The sequence below is a fragment of the Sceloporus undulatus genome, chromosome 1 (assembly GCF_019175285.1).
Source record: "Sceloporus undulatus isolate JIND9_A2432 ecotype Alabama chromosome 1, SceUnd_v1.1, whole genome shotgun sequence".
In the NCBI taxonomy this organism is placed as follows: Eukaryota; Metazoa; Chordata; class Lepidosauria; order Squamata; family Phrynosomatidae; genus Sceloporus; species Sceloporus undulatus.
Window position 1 is genome coordinate 253,206,637 of NC_056522.1, and position 22,751 is coordinate 253,229,387.

At 43.5% G+C, this 22,751-nt stretch overlaps 1 protein-coding gene across 2 annotated transcripts; it reads right to left on the minus strand.

Annotated features, from left to right (window-relative positions):
• Positions 1-1,214: 1,214 nt before the first annotated feature.
• UNC93B1 (unc-93 homolog B1, TLR signaling regulator) lies at positions 1,215-22,412 on the minus strand. Of its 2 annotated transcripts, none has more exons than XM_042444862.1 (12): positions 22,258-22,412; positions 20,573-20,676; positions 19,146-19,287; positions 11,704-11,857; positions 10,926-11,087; positions 9,441-9,570; positions 9,201-9,294; positions 8,882-9,006; positions 5,346-5,528; positions 4,975-5,248; positions 3,754-3,872; positions 1,215-2,917 (listed from the first exon to the last, which is right to left on the minus strand). In XM_042444862.1, the coding sequence occupies exons 1-12, from the start codon at positions 22,265-22,267 to the stop codon at positions 2,606-2,608; spliced, it is 1,809 nt and encodes a 602-aa protein (XP_042300796.1). In that variant the 5' UTR covers positions 22,268-22,412; the 3' UTR covers positions 1,215-2,605. The 2 variants fall into 2 exon arrangements, with proteins under 2 accessions (XP_042300796.1, XP_042300798.1); XM_042444864.1 differs by lacking the exon at positions 22,258-22,412 and adding an exon at positions 20,778-21,049.
• Positions 22,413-22,751: the final 339 nt, after the last annotated feature.

Consider the following 22,751-nt stretch of genomic DNA (forward strand, 5'->3'; position numbering starts at 1 on the left):
GGGGCAGGAGCAACAATGTGCACTCGCCCCCCCCCCCCCCCCCGTAATTTCCCCTGGCTTCTAGCTGTCTCTCAGAGACAGCTGGAGGCTGGGAAAGGGCCGGGGGAGGTCCTGCCCCAGAAGCCCTGCCTCCGAGGGCAGAAGTTCCACTTCCAAAGGCCAGAAGCCCCACCTCCAGAATGCACCCCCCTCCCTGGACAGTACATGGACCTGAAATGGTTCGCCATCACTGCCCTAGTGGATAACAAGGATCCACTGCACAGAAAATGACATTACACAGTGTTATAAGCCCCAAGCTGAAACTCTGGGTTGTAGTCTGAACTTTACAGTTGCATCCAGAGCATGTTGGGGGTAGGGTTCAGCACATGGGTGGTTTCTTTAGAGCTTGGTGTGAATCAAGGAGCCAATTAAGCAACCCACTGGCATGCAAGCCATCAGCCACTCTGAATTTACAGCAAAAGACAAATGGACAGAGAGCATCAGGAACTGTCCATCTTGAAACTCCTAAACAGTGGGTGAGATCCTACTTAGGCATAAGAATGATGAGACAGTTCAGTTGTTGTAGTAACATCTGATGACCCCCCCTCCCCCACTTAAAATGCCATTTTATTAGCCCAGCAATGTCCCAAACAAAAGGTTTCCAAGGCACTACAGATAAGGATGCTGGGAAATTATGTCTGCAGTACTCTCCTGGTCATGGGGTGTGTTGAGAAATCAGGCAGCTGGAAAGATGTCTTGGGGTCCTGCCCCACCGGCTTGTCTCAATGTGCCCTACAACTAGGAGAGTGCTGCAGATGTCATTCCTCAGTACCCCAATCTGCAGCACCTCAGAAACTCTTCAGCTGGGATGCTGCAAGGCTGATAAGGTAAATTTTTGAAGTCACGTTCAGAAGTTAACCATAAACAAGAATCTCCAGCAGTAACAAGGTCTAAACTCCAGTTTACAATCTCATAACTGCAGAAAAGGATGCAAGCCAGTTTGTTTTACAAGCAAGTGCATTTGCCCTTCCTCTAGTTTAGGAAAAATCCAGCAAAATAAGATGACAAAATATTTTTATTCCTGTATATCATGTAAATATTGTGCTGGACCAAAGTTTGCTGCAAGACTTTATAGTAAGTACTGTACTTTGATATGACTCTAGAGAGAAATAAAACACCTGGGTTGTCTGTGGTTGCCCACATAATTATTACCAGCTGAATCACAACAACCGATATATGAAAATATACCAAAATTTTATTGCCAGTTCTTCCTGAAGAATAAAAGAATTTCACCATAGAAAAAAATAATTAAAAATAACACTTTTCTCACCACTTACAAGAGGTTACATTAAAAAAAATAATTTTATTAAGTCTAAACACAACCACAAACAAATTTTATACAGATATCTAAAACTAATATCAACAAAAAATAACAAAAGCTTAACTAAACTACTAACAAAAAAAATCAAATATACACCAATGATTCCCCACACAAACTGATGGGGATATACCACCGTTAGTATAACTGGATTTTTCCAAAATGTTGGTGTGTGGAGTTCCTTCATGGCCCCAAACTGACCTCCCAGGTAGCTCCGCCATTATCCTCAAAGCAGTGGGTCAGGTAGGCAGATGAGTCAGCCTCGCAAGAACCCTGGAAAACAACACTTTGGAAATTCCCCATAAGGTTTGGGAATTGCTAAATGGGAAAGCCATCACTTCCAAACTTAAAACAATACAAAATGTTGGTTAATAGTCTCACACTTGATGGGCCAGTGATCAGCTTAACAACTCACACATTCTCCTGCTTGTCTCCCCCCCCCCCCCCCCCCCCCCCCGTTGTCAGACCCAACTCCATTGATACTACCATGCTACTCCCTGACTTAACAATGCTCAGGCAATCAAACAACTTTGTCTAATCTTCAGCCAAGCCATTAAGCATCTTGCCAAAGGCTAGATTTTGCCTATAAGAACCCCCAGATTTGCCTCTTCACGGGGCCAGTCTGGATTTCAGGGGAAAGTGCTGTCCTTCTGAACTCTGGTCTGGCTCCTGGACTGGTCATTCACTTGCATGACTGAGTCCCATCCACATCCCACTGGACTGGATTCCCAGAGAAGCCAACTGGAGTAAGTATAGCCTTACTGCCTTGAACTATTCCCTATTTCCACTCTTGATTTCCTGAGCCTTATATGAGTGTGTGTATGTCTGTGTTGCTGTGTGATTTTTCCCTTTTAATAAAAATTAGACTTTAATTGAAGAAGCCTGTCTGTGCACTATTTCTTAAGGATAATTCAGTCCCTTCGTAGACAGATCGGGAGCCAGTCTCATGCGGTACTTGTAAGGGCCCCCCTCTCAGCAACTTGAGCTAATTAAATATGCCCCTAATTAGATCCTTCCTTACACCACATATTACTTATTATTTCTGAAGTGCATTTTCAGCAGGATCTTGAGATCAGATTTTCAAGTTTGATATCATTCTTTTGTCAATCCTAATATTTAAAAACAAAAACAAAACCTAACCAAGTAATGAAAAAGTAATAGGCAATAAAACAAGTAACCTTTTAAAATATACAGTGAGTTGATAGGAATGAATAATTTTTAAAGAAATGTTACAAGCTGCAGTAGGAGTTAACCAGCATTATCTCCACCCTCCTCCCCCAGGGCCTGCTCATAGGCACATCTGTTTCTGCGCCGAGGTTGGTCCTGCTGGTCAGCGGGTGCCTCTCCCTCTGAGGAGTCACTCTCCTTCCCCTCATCCTCCCTCTCTGAGTCTGTCTCATCAGAGTTCTCATCTTCCAGGTAGCGGTAGCCTCGCATCTTGTGGCGTGGCTTGGGAATCTTGGGAAGACGGTGTGGGATAAGATGGACTACTTTACGTTCCATCCACAGGTAGGATAATACCGCAGCTATCAGTGTAGCAAGCAAGATGGACAATTTAGCCTGGAAGGTAGAGATTTCATAGGTTACTAAAGAAAACAATAACAAAAAACAGGAGACGTCAGTTCTTCCCTCACTCTCTTCTGGGAACTTAGCCTAGCAATAAGAGGAAAATTCAGCAATCTAGGTTGATGCTACTCAAAATGACTGCTGAGACCTTCTCCTATCTCAGAAGTGAGCAAAGTGTGGCTCTCCAGATGTAGTTTAACTGTTGTTCCCATCAGACTTAGCCAACACTGACAATGGTGAAAAATGATGGGGAGGTGCAGTCCCAAATCTTGAAAGCCATGCGTCACTCCCTCATTCCTTCCTTTCTTTTTTTTCCAACCTTACTTTACACACTACTATTGCCATAGATTTTGTCACCCTTCCTGGGCCAGAAGAATTCTCTTTGTCTCAAAGTTATTCTCATATTTTGCAGAACGAGTTTCTTTTATCAGAAATACTTCGGACCAGACGTGTTTTGGATTTCAGATTTGTTTTGATTTTGGAATATTTGTAGATACATAATGATGTACCTTGGAGATAAGATTAAATTTTAAACATAAAATTCACTGATGTTCCATATACATCTTATACAAAGAGCTTGAAGGTAATTTTATACAATATTTTAAATTTTAAATAATTTTTGTGCATAAAACAAAGTTTGTATACATTGAACCACCAGAAAGCAAAGATGTCACTATCTCAGCAACCAATGAAAAAGTTTTGAGTTTTGCATTTCTGGATAAAGAAGACTCAATCTTCTATGAAGCCAGAAAATGCACCTTGCCCTAAAGCATGTGAGAATTCCACTCTGTTGCAGAGTCCCATCTTTCCACCCCAGCCCTGGTCCTCACCTTCATAGGCAGTCCAGACCACAGATAAACAACAAAGATGGCCATGGCTTGCCACCAGTGGTAGATGGTGAAGATAAAGTCCTGACGCTGTTTGTCCTCATAGAGCATCCCTAGGAGCACTGTAGGAAAGGAGTGAGAGTGACAATCAGATTCAGGGACAGGATTCTCTCTCTTGTTTGTGTTACTGACCTGAGCATAGCAAAGTGAATTTTTGGAACCACAACTCTCACAATTCCCTAGCCAGCATGGACAGCAGAATGCTGGGAGCAAAAGTGACTTTACCAAGCTCTGATAGTACCCAGTGCAGACTGATTGTAAAGATTATCAGCTGGTCTGATGGAAGAACACAGCTCATACAATAGTTCCAAAAGGTGCAAAAAATGATTTTGATACCAAAAAGCTATCATTTTTTGCACCTTTTGAAACTATTGTATGAGCTGTGTTCTTCCATCAGACCCAGCTGATAATCTTTCTAGGTTTATTAGTGACCAATAAAAGACTTAAAGGAGACAACTGTCCTAAAAAGCCATTGCAGTCCTTCAGCACTGAGTGTGCTTGGTATGTATTCTCACAACTTCTTAGAGAACTGCTGTTAATGTGGAACGATTCAGCTTGGTTTGATGTATTTCCTAGTCTGAAGCAGGGCAAACTTCTAGATTATAGAATCTGTGTGACATGCATGCATACATTCTATTACGCTATAACCTCAAGATCCACAAATGAGATTCAAATGACAAAAATAATCATTTAGAGACCAAACCTTCATTATTAAGAGCACCTCTGAGTACATGGATAACCTAGGACCTTGTTTTCAGAAATGTTCCAGAAATGAGTTCAATAGTTCTTTCACCTGCAAACATATTCCTAATTTCAATATACAGTATACATTTATTTTTATCCAAGCAGTCTTTGTTAAACTTAAAGCTACTGCTATTGATAATTTCCTCTGTGTGTTCAAGCATATGTGTGTGTATTTACAACAGATCATCCAGAAAACCTTTGAGATCTATTGTAAACCACCCAAAGATCTACCATTAGATTCTGACCTACCTTCTGTTAATCTCTACCTACTGTTCATCTCTGTCCTTGTTTATGGGAAAGACTGCAGCTACATCAGACACTCAGTTTAGAGGTGAATGGGAGAACAGGTCTGACTGAAACAAGGGAAGGGACATGGCTCAAGCCCTCTGACACAACTTTCGGACACATTCTTTGGCTCACCACTGAGGCCGGTCTTGTTGAGGGAACTGCCAAGGCCCCAGAGTGCAGCCACAAGGTAGAGCATGGAGGCTTCGGCTAAACTGCGGGCCTCAGGCTCCCAGAAGAAAAGGGCAATCGAGAGGACAGCATGGACAAAAGCACCAGCAAGCAGAGGAACTTGACGTGGCAGCCACAGCATGGAAAGTGTGAAGATGGAGCAGACAGCTGATGAGAGTCCGTATGATGTCAGAATATATGCCACATGTTCCAGGCCAATGGAGCAGACACCATAGTTCTGGGATGTGCAGAGAAAGGAAGTGTTGATTAGCATGACCCAATCACACACCCAGCCCATCTTGTTTTCCAGGCTTAGAAGAGGACATGTACTGTACCAGTGTAAAGCCTGTGCAGAGGAATAGCACTTCAAAACCACTGTACACAAAGAAGGGGAAAAGATGGCGTAGGCGATAGTCTCGCATGTGCTTGAAAGGCAGCTGGAAGATGTTACCCCAGCCGATGCTGCGTAAATCGATCTCCTCGGTGGGACGATAAGCTGAGCCACACATAATCAACACCTGGGGAGACAGAAAACCACATTATGATTTCAGGAACAGAGGCAAAACTAGAGCCTATAATGTTAGTTTCCTAGCTTCTTCCCTCACCCCTGAGAGGTGCCAGCTTATGATACAGGACATGGAAAAGCGCAACAGCTAAATCCACTTAAGTGAGAAATGAGGAACATAGGTTCTTGTATTATAGCACCCATTAGCCCTAGCCAATATAACTAATGGTTAGTGGTGGTGCAATTTGTAGTCCAACATGACCTGCCCCCACATGACATCAAATTCCTCCATAATGCCTGACCTAAGGTGGTCAGAATACAGCAGAGTATAACTGACAATTTCAGAAACGTGTTCACAGCCCTCAGCGAAGATGACAGCAGATGGATGTCTTCCAGGAATGAAAGAATGCAGCTACCGTCAGGAACTCTCCAGCACCACTGTAGGCTTCTGCTGATTAACGACCAGACAAGCCAGGCTCCCGAAAGTGCTTATCTTTATTTATAGAGTGCAAACCAAACAACCAATGCTACTATACAGAACTACACAACCAACTCCTATCTCTCAACTCACACCACTCATCAGAAGTCCTGAGTTTATATACACACAATGCCATGCGGTCCCACAAACTCACCCCCTTCCTGTGTTACATTGAAACTTGTCCCCTTGTTTAAACAGACACATGTACATTTCCAGACTTGCTGCACGCAGGCAGTAGAATGGCCTTGTACCTATGAGCAACAGCTATAGCTCATTAGCTTACGTCCTCCAAAGGCTGATTGCTCATGGTCACACACATCTAAACATTTCAGTGCTAGTTTGGCTTTTAACCCTTGACAAAGGTGTGTGTGTGTGTGTGTGTGTGTGTGTGAGAGAGAGAGAGAGAGAGAGAGAGAGAGAGAGAGAACAAATGAACTCAATATGGGGCTGCCATTTTCAATGGCATCTGCATCTCAGACTCAACTCTGCCTCTTGTAAATTAGCAGTTATGTCAACTAGTGGCCAGTGATTAAGGGTATGACATCTTCCACAGACAACCCGGAATTGATTCACTGCTTTTAGGTTTGTTTTTTTTAGTATTTTGATGTGTTTCAAAAATGTTTTCATCTTTGTATTGTTTTAATAGGTTTTTATTTATTCATCACCTTCAGGCGAACCGTCTAATTAAAAAGATTGTATGTACAGCGCTGTGTAAATTTACAGCGCTTTATAAATAAAGGTTAATAATAATAATAACCTTGGGAGCTTTTTATTTATTCATCACCTTGTGGACTGGGAGGCGATACAGAAATTTGTTGCTGTTATTGTTGTTGGCCTTCAAGTTGTTTCCAATTTATGGCAACCCTAAGGCAAACCTATCATGGGGTTTTCTTGGCAAGATTTGTTCAGAGGAGGTTTGTCATTGCCTTCAACTGTGATTGTGTGGCTTGCCCAAGGTCACCCAGTGGGTTTTATGGCCAAACTACCATGAACTCTAGAGTCCTAGTCCAACACCCAAACCACTACACCACACTGGCTCTTAATACTATAAATAAATAAATTAAGGCCATTTTTCTATTATGCTTCCCTAGATATGGTATTCCCTTTCATGAGAGATCTGTCTCCCCCATGCTTTGGTCTTTTATGAGTCAACTGCAAAATATTGTATAACTTTATCTGTATCCCACCCTTTTCCTGAAGAGACATATCAGTTAAAAGTACAGTAGAGTCTCGGTTATCCAACATTCGGTTATCCGACATTCTGGATTATCCAACTGTTGGATAACTTGGGGGCGTGGCTAGACTTCCCTTCAAAGGGAGCTCTCGGACTCCCTTTGGAGGAGAGCTCCCTTTGGAGGGAGGGCTGCTGAAGCCCCCACCGGTGCAAGCCTTCCCTCCAAAGGGAGCTGAGGGAAGCTAGGCCAAAGAGGAAGGGACTCTGGCCTTGGCCCAGTCCCCTCCCTGGTGGCTTGCTTTCCCTGGGTTTGAAGGGAGCTCCGCAGAGCTTCCTTCAAGTGGAGGGAAGCCAGGCCACTGAGGAAGGGACTCTGGCCTTGTCCCAGTCCCTTCCCCGGCGGCTTGCTTTCCCTCGGCTGGAAGGGAACTCCGCGGAGCTCTCTTCAAGCGGAGGGAAGCCAGGACTCCCTTGGGACTGAAGGAGTCCAAGCCACGCTGAAGTGAGGCTTAGACTCCTTCAGCCCCAAGGGAGCCACTGTCCCCAATGGCGGCAGGTGTGCTCGTGCACGCGTGCCGTCATTGGATTATCCAACATTTTCGGTCATCCGACAATCAGTCGGCCCGTTTATGTCAGATAATCGGGATTCTACTGTATCAACTTGTACATACTTTCAATGCATAATTCAATGTTTATTCCTTGCATGTATTGCTTTTGTTGTAGTTCTTCCATTATTTGTAACTGGTGTTTTAAATATTTGTAATTTGCCTATCAGCTTCCGGGCCCAGTACAAGGTGTTGGTTATCACCTTTAAAGCCCTAAATGGCTTGGGTCCAAGCTATCTCAGGGACCGCCTCCTCCCGTACAATCCTCCCCGCGCTCTCCGGTCCTCTGGGAGGAACTTACTGCAGCCTTTAAAATCTAGGCTTGTGGCGACCTCCCAGAGGGCGTTTTCTGCTGTCGCCCCCAAACTCTGGAATGACCTGCCGGATGAGATCCGTCAGATAACATCATTAGACAGCTTTTAAAAAGTGGTCAAGATGGATCTCTTCCGGCAGGCCTTTCCAGACTAACCATCCCAGCCCAGGTTCCCTGATTCCCTTATTCCTCCCGTGGCCCCATCTCAGTGATGGTCGAGGATCAACAGAGGGGAATCAGGGTTTTAATTGCTGTTTTTATGCTTGATATTGTGTTTTTAATATGTTATACTGTTTAATATTGTCTTAAGGGGGGGAGGGATAAAGTGTTTTTAATTGTTATATTTTATATTTTACTGTTGTCAACCGCCCGGATTGGTTTGCCATAGGGCGGTATATAAATAAATATTATTATCATTATCATCATCATCATCATCATCATCATCATTATTATTATTATTATTATTTGGATATGTGTAATTTGTGATTGATAGATTTGCTATTTTGGATGTTTGCAATCTGTGATTTGACTGCATGCTGCATACATTTTTGGTCACCCTGACCTCTTATGAGAAATGGTAGAGTATATACTGAAAATAATAATAGCAACAGTGAGAACAATTACAAACATGATGATGGCCATGTGAATCACAGAAGTTGCATAGTCTCACACAAGACAGATTAACATGTCTCTATGCCAAGTGCATAAATGATTTATGGTCACAGAGTGGGAAGTAGACTGCAGAAAGACTATCAGTATTGGGTTAAGTCCTTGCACTTATTCTATCTGTTCATACCAGGAGCATGGAGAGGAAGGCCACTCCCATGAGCACACTCTCCACTGCGATGAGTTCACTGCTGCGTGGAAGTTTCTGTAGAACTGTGGTGTTGAACCCTGTGAGAATCCCATGGCTCTTGGTTCCTGGGGAAGAAATACTGCCTCAGAGATTGTGGGCTAAGTATGGGTCCTGATGGAAGAACATCCTTCAGTGATAGTGAAAAGGGATCATGGGATAATGCAGCTATGTGAGAAACCCAGGAGACTGAAACCCCCAAGAGGAAAATGCTGGTACATAAAACTGTGGCTAAACTACAGCCATTTTCCACGATACTCACCACAGTGCTGCACATTGTAGAGTGTATGATTCATATCATAAAGGTACCACCTTAGGAAGAAATACATAGGAAACTGGGCCCAGACAAAACATAGCTGGGAAAGAGAAATGGGAGAAGATGTCAAACTAACTATGAGAGACAAATTTTCACAATGGGAGGGAGGGTGCCTCAAGTCCTCCCACCCACCCCTCTTGCTTCATTCTCCCCAGAACATTACAGTTGCATTGGCAGAACTCTCACATAAAAGAGACCATAGAAGACAGTCTGGAAGCCAATGATGTAGGAGTTGTAAGCTCCACGTGGGGCCCGTTTCTGCTCCTGGACATGCTCCATCTTATAGTTTGCATATTCATAGTACTTCTGAGCCATCCTGTTGAGGAGAATAGCACATGAAAGCCTGTCACAGGGCTTGCCAGACCTCAAGCCTGGGTTGTATCCAGCAACCCCTTCAGAGATAAGCAACTGCAGTGGCTCAATTTTTCTACCAGGCTACCAAAAATCAAAAAGGAAAAAAGAGAACTGGCCACAAATTTAGTTCTCCAACAACTTCTACAAATTTTAAGCTGTGCAGGAAACACAGCCACCTATTTAAAACCTGAACTGTGTCTTCTGCATGCTTCCTGAAGACACTTCCCCTTTTTGTGTGTTCAAAGAGCAGAATTTCTGGACAAGCAAAGGGCTGCCAGAACAACCAGGGTGGATGGCTGGGTGGGAAGCACATGCAGTTACAAGACACACTTTCACTATTTCTGCTTTAAACCAAGGGAGGTAAACCTGGGGCTCAGGTGCTGATTTTCCTCCCTGGGACCCACTACATGCTACACCACCCCTGAAAAATGGAAATGGACAGAAATCTATTTCTGGTTTCATAAAATCCCGTGGGTGGACAAAATAAGGAATTTGGGATGGGGGCAACTTACTTGTTTTAAAGTAAATTGTCACCCCTGGAAATTTCCAGGAGCAGCTCTTTTCCTCTGGCCCTAAAAAAATAGTGTTGGATGGGTTTGGAGATGGGAAATGGTTAAAAAAATGGGGGGAGGCACTATGGCACCACCTGGCTTTAAAAGTTGGTCAAAACTTTACACCTCGTGACACTATCTAAAAAGTTTCCATCAAGATGGGGACAGTATATCGAAAACATACAAAACCCATTTACCACTCTGACAGCCCCAATGACATGACAGACAGCCCCAATGTCAGTGCCAGTCAGAGCAGCATAGTGTGTGTGTGTGTGTGTGTGCACACATACATGCACACCTTCAAATCGCCTGTTAGCTTATGGTCACTCCATGAAAAATACTCAGAAGTAATTTACTATTGTCTTCTTCTGAATGGGGCCTACAGCACCTCACATTCCTTGGCAGTCTCTCATCCAAATACTAACCTTGCATGACCTTACTTAGCTTTCAAGGTATGATGAGATTTTGTGCCTTCAGGGTGTTTAAGTGCTAATGCACACTACTGATGAAAAAGGAGCTCAACCAGCTAAGTAAAGTCAGGTCCAGTTAGTACTTGGATGGGAGACCACCCATGAATACCAAATGCTGTAGGCTATATTTCACAGGAAGGAATTGGCAAAACCACCTCTGAGTATTCCTTGCCTTAACCCTTTGAAATTCATGGGGTCATCATAAGTTGATAGACGACTTGAAAGCATACAGGATGGCTGATATAGCTGGGCAAGTGGCTTTTCCTCTCACAGCCTGGCATGTGTGGCCAACTCACCGGGTGATGTAGTTGCTCATGGAGGTCCAGAGAGGGACAATGACAGCCCCAATTGCCACAGCAGATGGCACCAAAGTATAGTAGCGCTCCCAGTAATTGGTAGAGACAAAGAGAGCATAAATGCCCACAGCCAAGAACAGCATCCACTTGGTCCCAAAGAATCTGGAAAGATAGAAGAAGAATCCTGGATTCTAGTTGTGTCAAGGTTCAATGCTTGGGATTTTGGATCACTGAAGTATAGCTACTTCAGGGAACAGGCCTCCGGGTTACACTCCTTTCAAAAGGAAATATTTTCATAGAAATCTACACAGTGGTATTGGGAACCAAAGCTTGGGAAAGTTAGGCCTGGTACATACCTGGGGTTTTGTCCGGAGCGACGGCGGCCTTTTTTCCTGCGGAGGGAAGTCACAGCTGCCAAACCGTGCAGCTTCCCTCCGCAGGAAAAAACATCCGCAAAAAGCTATGCGTCTGTTATGCCATAATGGCAGCGCCAGGGTACATGGGGCACTGCCATCATGCCACCGCCAGTATGTGCTAGGGTTAGGGACCATGCGGTTGCTGAGTGGTCCCATAACCCTAGCATGGTGGGAGCATAGCGCTTTAGTGCCATCTGTACCACAACAGCGTTTTTCAAACTACTGATCCCAGAATCCCCTAGCCACCTTAGTCATAGTGGCTAAGGATTCTGGGAGCTGTAGCTCAAAAACCTAACATTTCCAAGCTCTGTACAAAATTCACCATGAAAAGAGGATTAACAGCAGGAAGGATAGAGCAGTACCTGATGAGGAGCGGAGTGTATAGAAGTGCAACAATTGGGGTGACGTTGATGCCCATCAGCATCTTGTTGTCAATGTTCTGTAACCCCAGGTTGCTGTATTTTACCTCCCGGTAGGTCTCATCATAGTGAAGGATGAGCTGCATCTGCAGCAGACCTATGGGAAAACATAATTAAAACACAAAAGATTTAGGGTCAAGCCTAAGAGTAGTTATTCTAAGCAAAGGCACTGCTCAGTTGACTTCTCCAAAAAGAGGCAACAGTTGTTCTCATTTCCAAAAGGCAGAGAATCTTCAGAGCTAGTACCAAGCTTTCAAGATATAGCAATACATGGAAACCAAGCTGCCTTGACCAGGATCCCTTTGCTTGCTTCTTCAAAGAGACTCTGCAGCAGGTTGAGATCTCACCAGCCTTCTGAGGCTAAATAAGGACAGATAAAGAAAAGCATAATCCACCTGCCTGGATAGCATTTCTGAAGACCAGGTAGAGACAAAGATGTAGGTGCCAGCCCTAAGTCAAAGAGCTGGACAATCAGATCCCTCACCAACTGGAAGTGTTACATTTAGTTTGGCATACAGATCCTTCTTCCACAAGAGCTGGGAGCTTATTTTGCCAGAAGGAAACCAGGTAAAGATTAATTTTTAAGAAACCGATAATATTGGACTTAAACTTTAATAATGCTTTTTTTAAAAAAATGACAGAACAAAAACAAAACAAAACAAAAAACAAACAGCTTCATGTATATACCGCTTCATACTGAACTAACTGTCTAAGTGGTTTACAACTGTAAGCTAATTGCCCTCAACAACCTGGGTACTCATTTTAGCGACCTTGGAAGAATGCAAGCCTGAGTTGAGCTTGAGCCCCCTTGGCTAGGATTGAACATACAACCTTATGGTTTTAAGTGAATGGCTGCAGTACAGGCATTTAACCACTGCACCATCAGGGCTCATTAAATACAGTATCAGGAATATCTGTCAACATAAAAAACCCTTGGTGCCTGGAGACCAAGTTATAATACATAATAAAAACTAGTTTAAACATTTAAAAAAAAGGCTTAAAACCTTCCTTTTTTGTCAAGCCTTCCCCCTGATAAATGAAGTTGTGTATGCTGATGCCATTGATTCCCTGTCTTACCTTGCTGTATGACTGTGTTTTAAATTTTGTATAATTGGGTTTTTATCTAGAGATGTTTTGTAACGTTTTTTATGGTTGTAATGGTTTTCTACGGCTGTAAACCACTTTGATCTGTGGAAAAGCGGTATACAAATAAAATGTATTATTATTATTATTATTATTATTATTATTAAATTATAGTGATAAAACACACTAGGATGTTTAAAAATTAGAAGAAACAAATTTTAACATGGGTCATTAAAATTGCAGCACTTAAAAAGGAAAGCCTTACCATAACTACTATTTTTATTCAAAGTCTGCTGATAAAAATACCAAGTGATTAAAGAATGGCAAAAGTGAACCATAGACATTTACAACACATCATAACAAGCAACCTAGATTAAATCTGGACACTGTACTGAACATCTGAAAAAGAAAGCCCAGGCCTTTCAGGACTACCAAATTATTTGGCTGTGTACCAGATTAAACTCCACATCTTACTCCCTTCCTGCAAAGTAATGTTTACCCCTATGCTTTTAGCTGAATCAAACGTGCCTCTCCCAATAAATGGTTACCACACTTCTTTTCAGATTATGGCACCAGAATGCATTGCTTGAAAAGGCTGCATGCATCAATGCTCCAACACAAATCTACATTTATAAATAGCACATGTAACAAATCTCTAACAGTTGCCAAGTTTTCATGCTTTTCCATGGACTTTGGAATCTACACTAAGGGCTCATCCAGACTGGCCAAAAGCCTCCGGATTTGGCAGATATATTTGTACTTATTGGGATTTTGCGACAGACTTCCTGTTCCGGTGTTTTCCTTATGAAATTGACTACTTGTGACTTTCAAAATCCAGGTCAAGGTGAGTGTTTCTGATACAGGCAGGGTTAAATTCCCATGCCTGTATCCATAGTCTTGGCTCATCCTGTACTTCTGGACAGATCCACTGTTGACATGTTGAAGAGGGATGTGATCTTTGCTACATACGTTTTCCTTTTATCATACTTCCCTTTCACATTCCAAGTTACCAGACTGAATATTACTTCTTCTTTTTGCTTTTCTTTTGCAGCTACAGTGTTAAAGTGGTATTGCATTTTAGCATTATGACTACAACAACAATAATAAAAATTAAATATGTGAGACAATGGGGGAGGAAGTGAACCCCACCCACACCACAGTTAATCACACCTCAAACAGAAAAAAATACCAGTATATTTGGGGCATGACTGGATAAGGGAGCATAAAAAAAAAAACACAACAATGCATGAAATCCAGAAACAGAATAGCCCAACATTTACCACTCATTGCCCAGAACCCTAAGGAGGGCCGTTATCATACAAGGGAAATGTACCCTCATCCCAAAGGAAAGGGAAAGTAGATCCAATTTGAAAGCAAGCCAATTCACGTGATGAATTATCACACATGAAGAGCCAAATTGTGGTCATTCCAAAGGCAAAGCAGAGTGACAGCAAAATAAGTTATCACACCAGTACATACCAAGCGGATTAAGCAATTTGAATTGGCACCCTTGTACATGCTCAGAGGGGCTCTGAACACATCATGAACCTTTGCACTTCCAGGATGAAGAAGGGGGCCACTTCCTGTTTCATGTGAATGCTAGCTTCACGTGAATGATTGCTTCGCATTTCTTCTTCTCCATGCATATATATACGGGCACATGGAAGCACACACACAGCACACATACATATGCATGCACACATAATCCCCCCCATGGGTGAGCCATGGACATGGGTGGGCATATATATATATGAAAATATAAACATCTATATATGTGTGTGTGTGTGTGTGTGCGCGCACACGCTCTGTTTTTGTATCCAAACAAGCAGCCTTTCCATGGGCTTTATGTTCCATTTTTTTTCATCCAAACAAGCTGCCTTTCCATGGGCATTATGTTCCCTTTTTTTTTTTTTTGCATCCAAACAAGCTGCCTTTCTATGGGTCTCTGTGCTCTTTCCCCAGCAGCATCGGGGGCACAAACCATGCACTGCTTTGTCCACATTAAAACTTGAATATGTTCATTCCACAGTAGCCTTTTCCCCAGCGGCATCGGAAACTACTACACTACACTGGCTACACTACCCTCCTCGCCAGCACTGGAAGTGTAAGGACTACCGGAAGTAAAATGGTGCAAAATTGCAGCGCTGCACCATGGGATATGTTGTACCTTCGAGGTTGGGGGGGATAGCAGGGCCAATGCAAACTTGTATTCCACACCAGCACCACATCGAATTGACTGCGACTTAACCTTGGAATAAGATTTGTGAATTTACTAGTTCACTGAATTTGCCTATTTTTGGACTGACTCAGGATCAGGCCCGGAATGACTGCACAAAGACAGCAACTGCGTGAGATAATCTCTTGCAAATTAACGTGAATATGCATGATTTGTCTTGGGATGGCATTGGATTGGCATTGGTTTGCCTGGAAGTTTTCGGGGTGTGATAATGGCTGAGGCGTACAAAGAACATTGCTTGGTGGGCTGAGTCCCTAATAAGCAAGCAAAGGTCCCATACAGACAGGCCAAAATAAAGCTGCTTCGGGTCACTTTGGAGGTATGCTGTTTCAATGATGCACGTGTCTTAAGAGTCTGGAAGCTGCACCAAAGCTGTGCTCCAGTTCTTAGGACTGGGACGTGGCTTTGGTGCAGCTTCCGGACTCTTAGGATGCATGCATCATTGAAACAACATACCTCCAAAGTGACCCGAAGCAGCTTTATTTTGGCCTGTCTGTATGGGGCCATCATTAACTATTTATCACACCTAATAAAGTACCTGGTGTTCCTTTCCATCAATAAAGCATCACTTTCCAAATGTTTGAAGAGGTTTTCTATAGACCATCACTATAGATTTAATTTTATCACAGACAGTCAAGATTTTTCTTGTGGCTTTTGAGCTTCCATGTTTATTAGCTTGAACTGAAAGAGGAAATAAGCTCCCACCAAAGCTGTCTTTGTGTTCCTTTCCCAAATTTATAAAGAAAGCAGTAAGACAAACATTGCATTAATAGTGGTTAAGGCAAAAGAAAAGGAACCCTTTGCTTCTTGTCCTAACTTTGGGAGGACAAAATCACTGTGTTTAGCACAACAGGAAGGCACCTCACCACAGAGGCTGGAGGAGCAATAGCTAACAATGAGAGGAACAGAAACACAAGAAACACAGAGGCAAAATTGGCTAAAGCATTCTGGTACTCAATGCAAATTCATAAAGTATTGTGCCCCACCAGTCAGATCCTGGCATACCAGAGGCACACGATCTCTCTTTTCCAAAAGTTTTACAAAGTTACTTTTAGGGACTACAGTTCCTCAGTTCTCCCACTGGTCACACAGGCTGGGGAATTTGAGGAATTTCCCCAAAAAAGTAACATTTCAAAGCTCTGCTTCTTTCTTTCCTCATTCTCTTTCCCCTTGAATAACAGAGCCTCTTTCACTGCTCAGTTCTCATAGGTGTGCCTGCAGTGTGTCCCTTGCTGGAGTCTCTCCTATACCCTATTGCCTCCTGACATCTTAGCAGGCTCAACCTTCCATGTTGTAGAAGGATGTTGCTAATAGTTTTTTGTGGGTTTTTCGGGCTATGAGGCTGTGTTTTCAGGATTGGTAGCCAAACTTTGTTTACTTTGAAAAACACCACAATCAAGACCTAGCAAATGCAAATAAAAACCACCTAGCTGAAGAGGTTTCATTCCCCACAGACAATAGACACCCTGAGGCCTTGCTATTCAACCACAGAACAATACACAGATTAAATCATTTCCTCTGAACCAACAGTATATACAGTGGTACCTCGGGATACGAAATACCCAGGTTACGAAATTTCCGGGATACGAAAAAATCCCATAGGAAATAATTGTTCCGGGTTACGAATGTTTTTTCGGGTTACGAAAAAATTTTTGGTGCTTTTCGGCGCTATTTCACACGGAATCGCGGCTTTTCCCCATTAGCGCCTATGGGTTTTCGGCTTACGAAGGCTTTTCGGGTTACGAAAGCGGCCGCGGAACGAATTATTTTCGTAACCCGAGGTACCACTGTATACCCTACTCTCTTCCATGCCAGCATTCTCTGAAGATGCCAGTCACAGCTGTTGGTGAAACCTCAGGAATAAACTCTTGAAAAATCCACAAAAAGCTATGGATGCTGGCCGTGAAAGCCTTCGACTTCATTATGTTACTAATCACTCATTGTTGTCCACCTCCAGTGAACATCACTGCCTCCTACCTGATGCATCCATGCATCACTATGTTTCTAATTTTCCATTATTTTAAAGAAAGCAAGGCATAAGGGGCTACCTGATTGGGAATCAGACCACTGGGCATTTTTATCCCTGTGCTACCAGGAATGGCTGTGTCTCTCTGAGGTCTCAGACAAAGGCCTTTCACTCATTTGCTGTGTACAGTTCTTTAATATAAGGGCAAACAACAACAACAACAACAACAACAATTTATTTATTTCCCACCTCTCCTCATGGCTTGAAGCAGAGTACAACATGTTAAAATAAAAACACAAATAAAAGAAAAAGAAAGAAAACATATAAAACTAATAGTTAAAATATAATACAAATACTGTAAAACATTAAAATACACTCATATGAGTACATTTTAAAAATACACAAATTAAAATGTAATGATTTAAAATTGACTATAATAAAATTGACTATAAGCCTGCCAGAAGAGATCTGTCTTTAATTTTGTTTTAAATGATGTCAGTGCTTTCCACTATCATATCTCTTCTGGCAGGTCATTCTATAGTCTCAGGACAGCAGAGGAAAAGGTCCTCTCAGAAACTTTTGCCAGTCTAGTCCTATCAAACAAACAATCACTTTATTTAGATCCCACCTTTCCACAAAAATTGGAACACAAGGCAGCAAACCGGATAAAATGAAAACAAAACCACATATAAATGGACTAAAGCCATGGTTAAAATAGTATTAAACTGTCTATATAGCTTCAAAACCATTTACAACACTAATTTAAAAACACAGAATAAAATAGTACAGCCATAGTAAAACAGAAAGATTTTTACATATAAACTATCTGTTCCCAAATGCATACTAGAACAGAAAGATCTTCACCAAAAGAGAAGACAGCAAGGAGGGACCATAGGACTATCTCCATGCCAAATATATGCCCTCAAGATATGAATACAGTACATATTCCCTTTCTTCATTCTCAAATATTCCAGAGTGACATAAGAACATATGTACTAATAGGGCATTGGGAAGTAAAACTCTTTTACTAGTATTTTACTAGTTTTAAGTCCAGAACTAGTGTTCTGACAAAACACACAACTGCTGCTTTAGTCCAGCCTTCTTAGCAGATATTCCTGATACTGTATTTGTTCTGTCATTTTTTAGTCCAGCCACTGAACTTGTAAACACTACTTATTGGGCTACATTCCCAGAATCTTCCAGCCATCATGGCAAGCATGAAGGCAAATAAGCAGGTTCAATTCCTTTGCAACTAACATGGAAAGCAAGATCACAGGTTGCAAAATGTCTACTTTGATAGAGGGCAGGTTTTTAAATGCCTAGCCTGTTAAGAGGATAGTAGTCTATGTTCCAGTGCTACTTAGCACTATAGTCTAATGATATACAGTCAGCCCTCCGTTTTTGCTGGGGATCTGTTCCAAACCCCCTCCCCCCGCAAAAATGGAGACTTGTGTATATTCAAGCCCCATAGCTTGAATGGGGTGCGTGGCTGCAAGTGTGTGCAGGGCGCACACCAGGGGAACACATTACACTGACAATAACGGAGGTTGCTTCTCTCTGAATATCCAAGACTGTGGACCTAAAGTCCTTGAGAAAGGAGGGGTGACTGTACAGTCCACTTACCCCAATTGCGGGTTTGCCATCTGCAGATTTGAGCATCGGCAGATGGCCCTCCTTCATTCACCCCAATGACAGGGTGTTCATGTAGCCATATGCACAGCTCACCTCCATTAAAACCAAAGGGATTTGAAGTCCCACAGTTTTTTGGCATCCAAAGGGGGTCTGGAACAGAACTCCAATGGATACGAAGGGCCAACTCTATGTGGGCTTACTTACAAAATTGTTCTACTCTATGTAGACTAGGGGATAGCCAACATGTGAACCTGCAGATGTTGCTGAACTGCAACTTCCTTTATCCTTATCAGTTTAGTAAATGGGGAGGGATGATGGAGCTGCAGGCCCGTAACATCTGGAGGGCCAAAAGTTTCCCTCTTCTGTCCTAGATATATGCTTGGCCCTACAGATGGGTGAGAATTTCAAGCAGACTAAGGCATGGGCCAATAGCAAGACATGTTCAAAGTAACAACATGTAGAGCATACCTAGGAACACCCCATAGGTCAGCATCCCTCCAATGCTGGCTGCCAAGAGGTTCTTGATAATACCCAGACGCTTCCGGCGGAAGTACTTCCGCTCCTCCTCTTCTTCGTTGTACTCGCCATGAGCTCCCACAAAGTCCTCCAGCTGGAAATGGAAGCATTATCAAGAGGTTGAAAGGAGCACCCTGGCATATTCTCAAAGACACAGAACTAGCATGCCACACATTCTTCAGAAAACAAGAAAGAGAAGAAGGAAGAGGCCTACAAACAAAGTGGTGATGTGACAAATTTTGTAAAATGGAAACAAGCTTAGCACTATGCACCACGGTTTGTCAGTTCTCCTTTCCTTAGATTAATAACTGGAACTTCATATCCTATATTTAGCCCATTTAACATGATTGATTGCAGTGCAACAACCCAGACAACTGAGGATGCACACAGACACCCACACATATATAGGTTGAGAATGTTTTCCATGGAAAAATATCCATGTTCTCCACATTTCCACATTCACAGGAAAATCCCAGCACTCAAATTACAGATTTATAGTTTTACAAGGTCTTTTCCCTTCTCTGCCAGAGTGCTAGCGCCTCACAAAATTACAAATTCCAGAATTTTGTATGATGGGGCCATGGCAGTTAAGTGGTTTCAAACTGCATTATTTCTACAGTGTAGATGCACCAGAATAAAGGAGCATAATATACACTGGTGCCTCGGGTTACGAAATTAATTCGTTCCGCCGCGGCGTTCGTAACCCGATGCATTTCGCAAGCCGAAAAAGGCTTTTCCGAAGCGCGGCTAGCGGTCGCGTTTGAATTTCGCGCCGAAAAAAATTTCGTAACCTGAAAAAAACATCGTAACCCGGAACAGTTTTTTCCTATCTAACTTTTTCGTATCCCGGAAATTTCGTAACACGGTCAATTCGTATCCCGGGGTACCACTGTACATGTAAATACATTTAGGCTGTGCATATGACATTGTAATTTAAAGGTTTAATTTTAATTTTGCTAGTGGTTTATGTCACAGCTATTGCCATTACATTCACTGGTATATGGGAATTATGATTTATGAGTAACATTAGTACGAAAATAATAATACAAAAGTTTCTGTATGGAGTAGGGTATTGGAGGAAGTCAATAGGGGGGGGGGGAAACCACGGGTTTCCACAGAGGATGATCATGATGGCAGTCCCAGTAACACCATCAATTCTGGTTAAGCTTCCAACTTAGAACAAAATTAACTTTCTCTTTCACACACACATATGCACTCACACCACTTAAAGATAATGTGAAGAGTTTAGCAAGGTTGCAGTTTGGACTACAACTCCCAGAATCCTCCCAGGTCATGCTGATAGCATGAGAGAAATCTACAAATTTTAATTCAGAAAAAAACCATTCCCATGCTCTGAGTTGGGGTAGGTCTTCTCTTACTTGAACATCTGGCCCATTCAGGGCCGGGCCATTTACACCGCCAACTTCTTGCCCATCTGGGGCCAGCCCGTTATTCCCCAACGCCTCTTCATACACATTGCCACCTGTGTGAAACAAACCAACAGGAAAACACATTGTAAAATCACTGCGAGGGGGGTTTCAGGCAGTGATGGTGAAAGGCACTGCTTGCTATCAATTCTGTTACCCTCAGATGGACCAATTCTTGAAATGTTTTAGTCAGAAGGTCTTCTTTCTGCAAGGATGGTTGCTCTGAGTCCTTATGATTCCGTCCCCTCTGCTTTTTAAGCCTTCATGGACTTTCTGAGGCTCCACCAAGGAACTGATAATGAGCACAATAATCCAAGCCATTGTATTCCCCATCCCCATGTATGGATGTGAGAGCTGGACTGCGAAGAAAGTGGATAGGAAGAAAATCAACTCATTTGAGATGTGGTGCTGGAGAAGAATGCTAAGGATGCCATGGATAGCCAAAAAGACAAATAAATGGGTCCTAGAACAGATCAAGCCTTAAATACCCCTGGAAACCAAGATGATCAAATTGAAGCTGTTGTACTTTGGCCACATCAGGAGAAGGCACGACTCATTTGAAGAAACAATAATGCTAGGAAAGGTAGAGGGAAGCAGAAAAAGAGGAAGACTGCATGCCAGTTGGATAGGAGTTGATCACACAGGGACAATTGGAAGTGGAAAAATTGTCCTGAATTTGCAGGAGCTGAGCAGAGCGGTGGAGGATAGAGGATCTTGGAGAGGTCTCATCCACAGGGTCACCATGAGCTGGAGTCCACTGAGGGTAACTAATACACCAACAACAAAGCCAGCTCAGTGTAGTAGTTTGGGCTTGGGACTGTAGCTCTGGAGACCAGGCTTCGAATCCTGGCTTGGCCATGGAAACCCAGTGTGTGACCTTGGGCAAGTCACACTCTCTCAGCCTTTCAGGGAAGGCATTGGCAAACCCCCGCTGAAGAAACTTGCCCGAAAAACAACAACATGATTGGGTTGGCTTAGGGTCGCCTAAGGCACACAACAACCATTGAAGGAATGCAAGACTAAACCCAAGGCAATAAATAAAAGCAAGGCTGGTTGAGCTTGTCCCTTGTCAAGGGGGGGGGGGCAAGGCATGGACTGTGCTCGCTGCTCCCCACCAGAAGGCAAGCGGAGTCACTCCAGAGGAAGAGAAGGAGAGGGGGACTGCAACTGGGCTCCTCCAGCTGTCCTGGCTGTTGTGTGCCTTCAAGTCATGTCTGACTTTGGGTGACCCTTAGGCCACCCTTCTAGACTATTTGGGGGGTTTGCTGGCAAGATCAGTTCAGAGGAGGTTTGCCATTGCTTTCCCCTGAGGCTGAGAGAGTGTCACTTGCCTAAAGTCACCACTGGCTTTCCATGGCCCAACTGGCATTTGAACCCTGGTCCCCAGAGTCGCTCAAACCACTTACACTACACTAACTGGTTGTTGTTGTTCTCTGCCCTTGAGTTACCATTGCTTCCCTCTGAGGCTGAGAAAGTGTCACTTGCTTCCAAAAAACGCCTACATTGTTGTTGTTGTCTGCCCTCTCTCCTGGGGTTTCCTTGGCAAGATTTGTTTAGGGGGGGTCTGCCAATACCTCTCCCTGGGGCTGAGAGAGTGTGCCTGGCTCTGGGTCTCCCTGGAGGAGGGTCAGTACTACCTGCTTCCATGGCCCTCTCTCTCCGCGGGGCGTCGTCCTTCCTTCCTTCCTCCTTCCTGGCCCCTCGGAGAGCGGGGCTTGGAGCAACCGGGAGCTTTCACTTCGTGGCTTTTCCGGCCCCAGACAGACAGTGAGGCTGGCCCAGGAGAGGAGGAGGAGGGGAAGGCAGCCAGGGGCAGCCCTAAGAAGAGAGAGAGAGAGAGAGAGAGGCAGGCAGGAGGCAGGAGGGGGGCAGAGGAGGAGAGGCAGCTCAGGTCCAGCAGGGCTGCTGCCCCTGGGCCTCTCCCAGCCCTGAGACACACTTGTCCACACAGACACACAGACACGCATTCAGTGGCCTTTCCCTGGCACCGCTATGCCCTGCCAAGTAAGCAGTGAGAGTGTCCAGTTTTATAGGGGCCACTTTTACAGCATGCTTCCAGCCTCACGTTTGGAAACAGGGCAGGAATTTCCAGCTGGGGTGACTCCTCAACAGCAACAACAACAGCCAGGGT

Bases quoted from the DNA above. Each gene is read 5' to 3' on its own strand.
- UNC93B1 (XM_042444862.1), bottom strand. The intron at 5,529-8,881 runs GTATGAACAGAT...CTGTCTCCCCAG, and splicing joins CCTTCCTCTCCATGCTCCTG to GTGTTGATTATGTGTGGCTC. The intron at 2,918-3,753 runs GTGAGGACCAGG...TCTACCTTCCAG, and splicing joins GGTCTGGACTGCCTATGAAG to GCTAAATTGTCCATCTTGCT.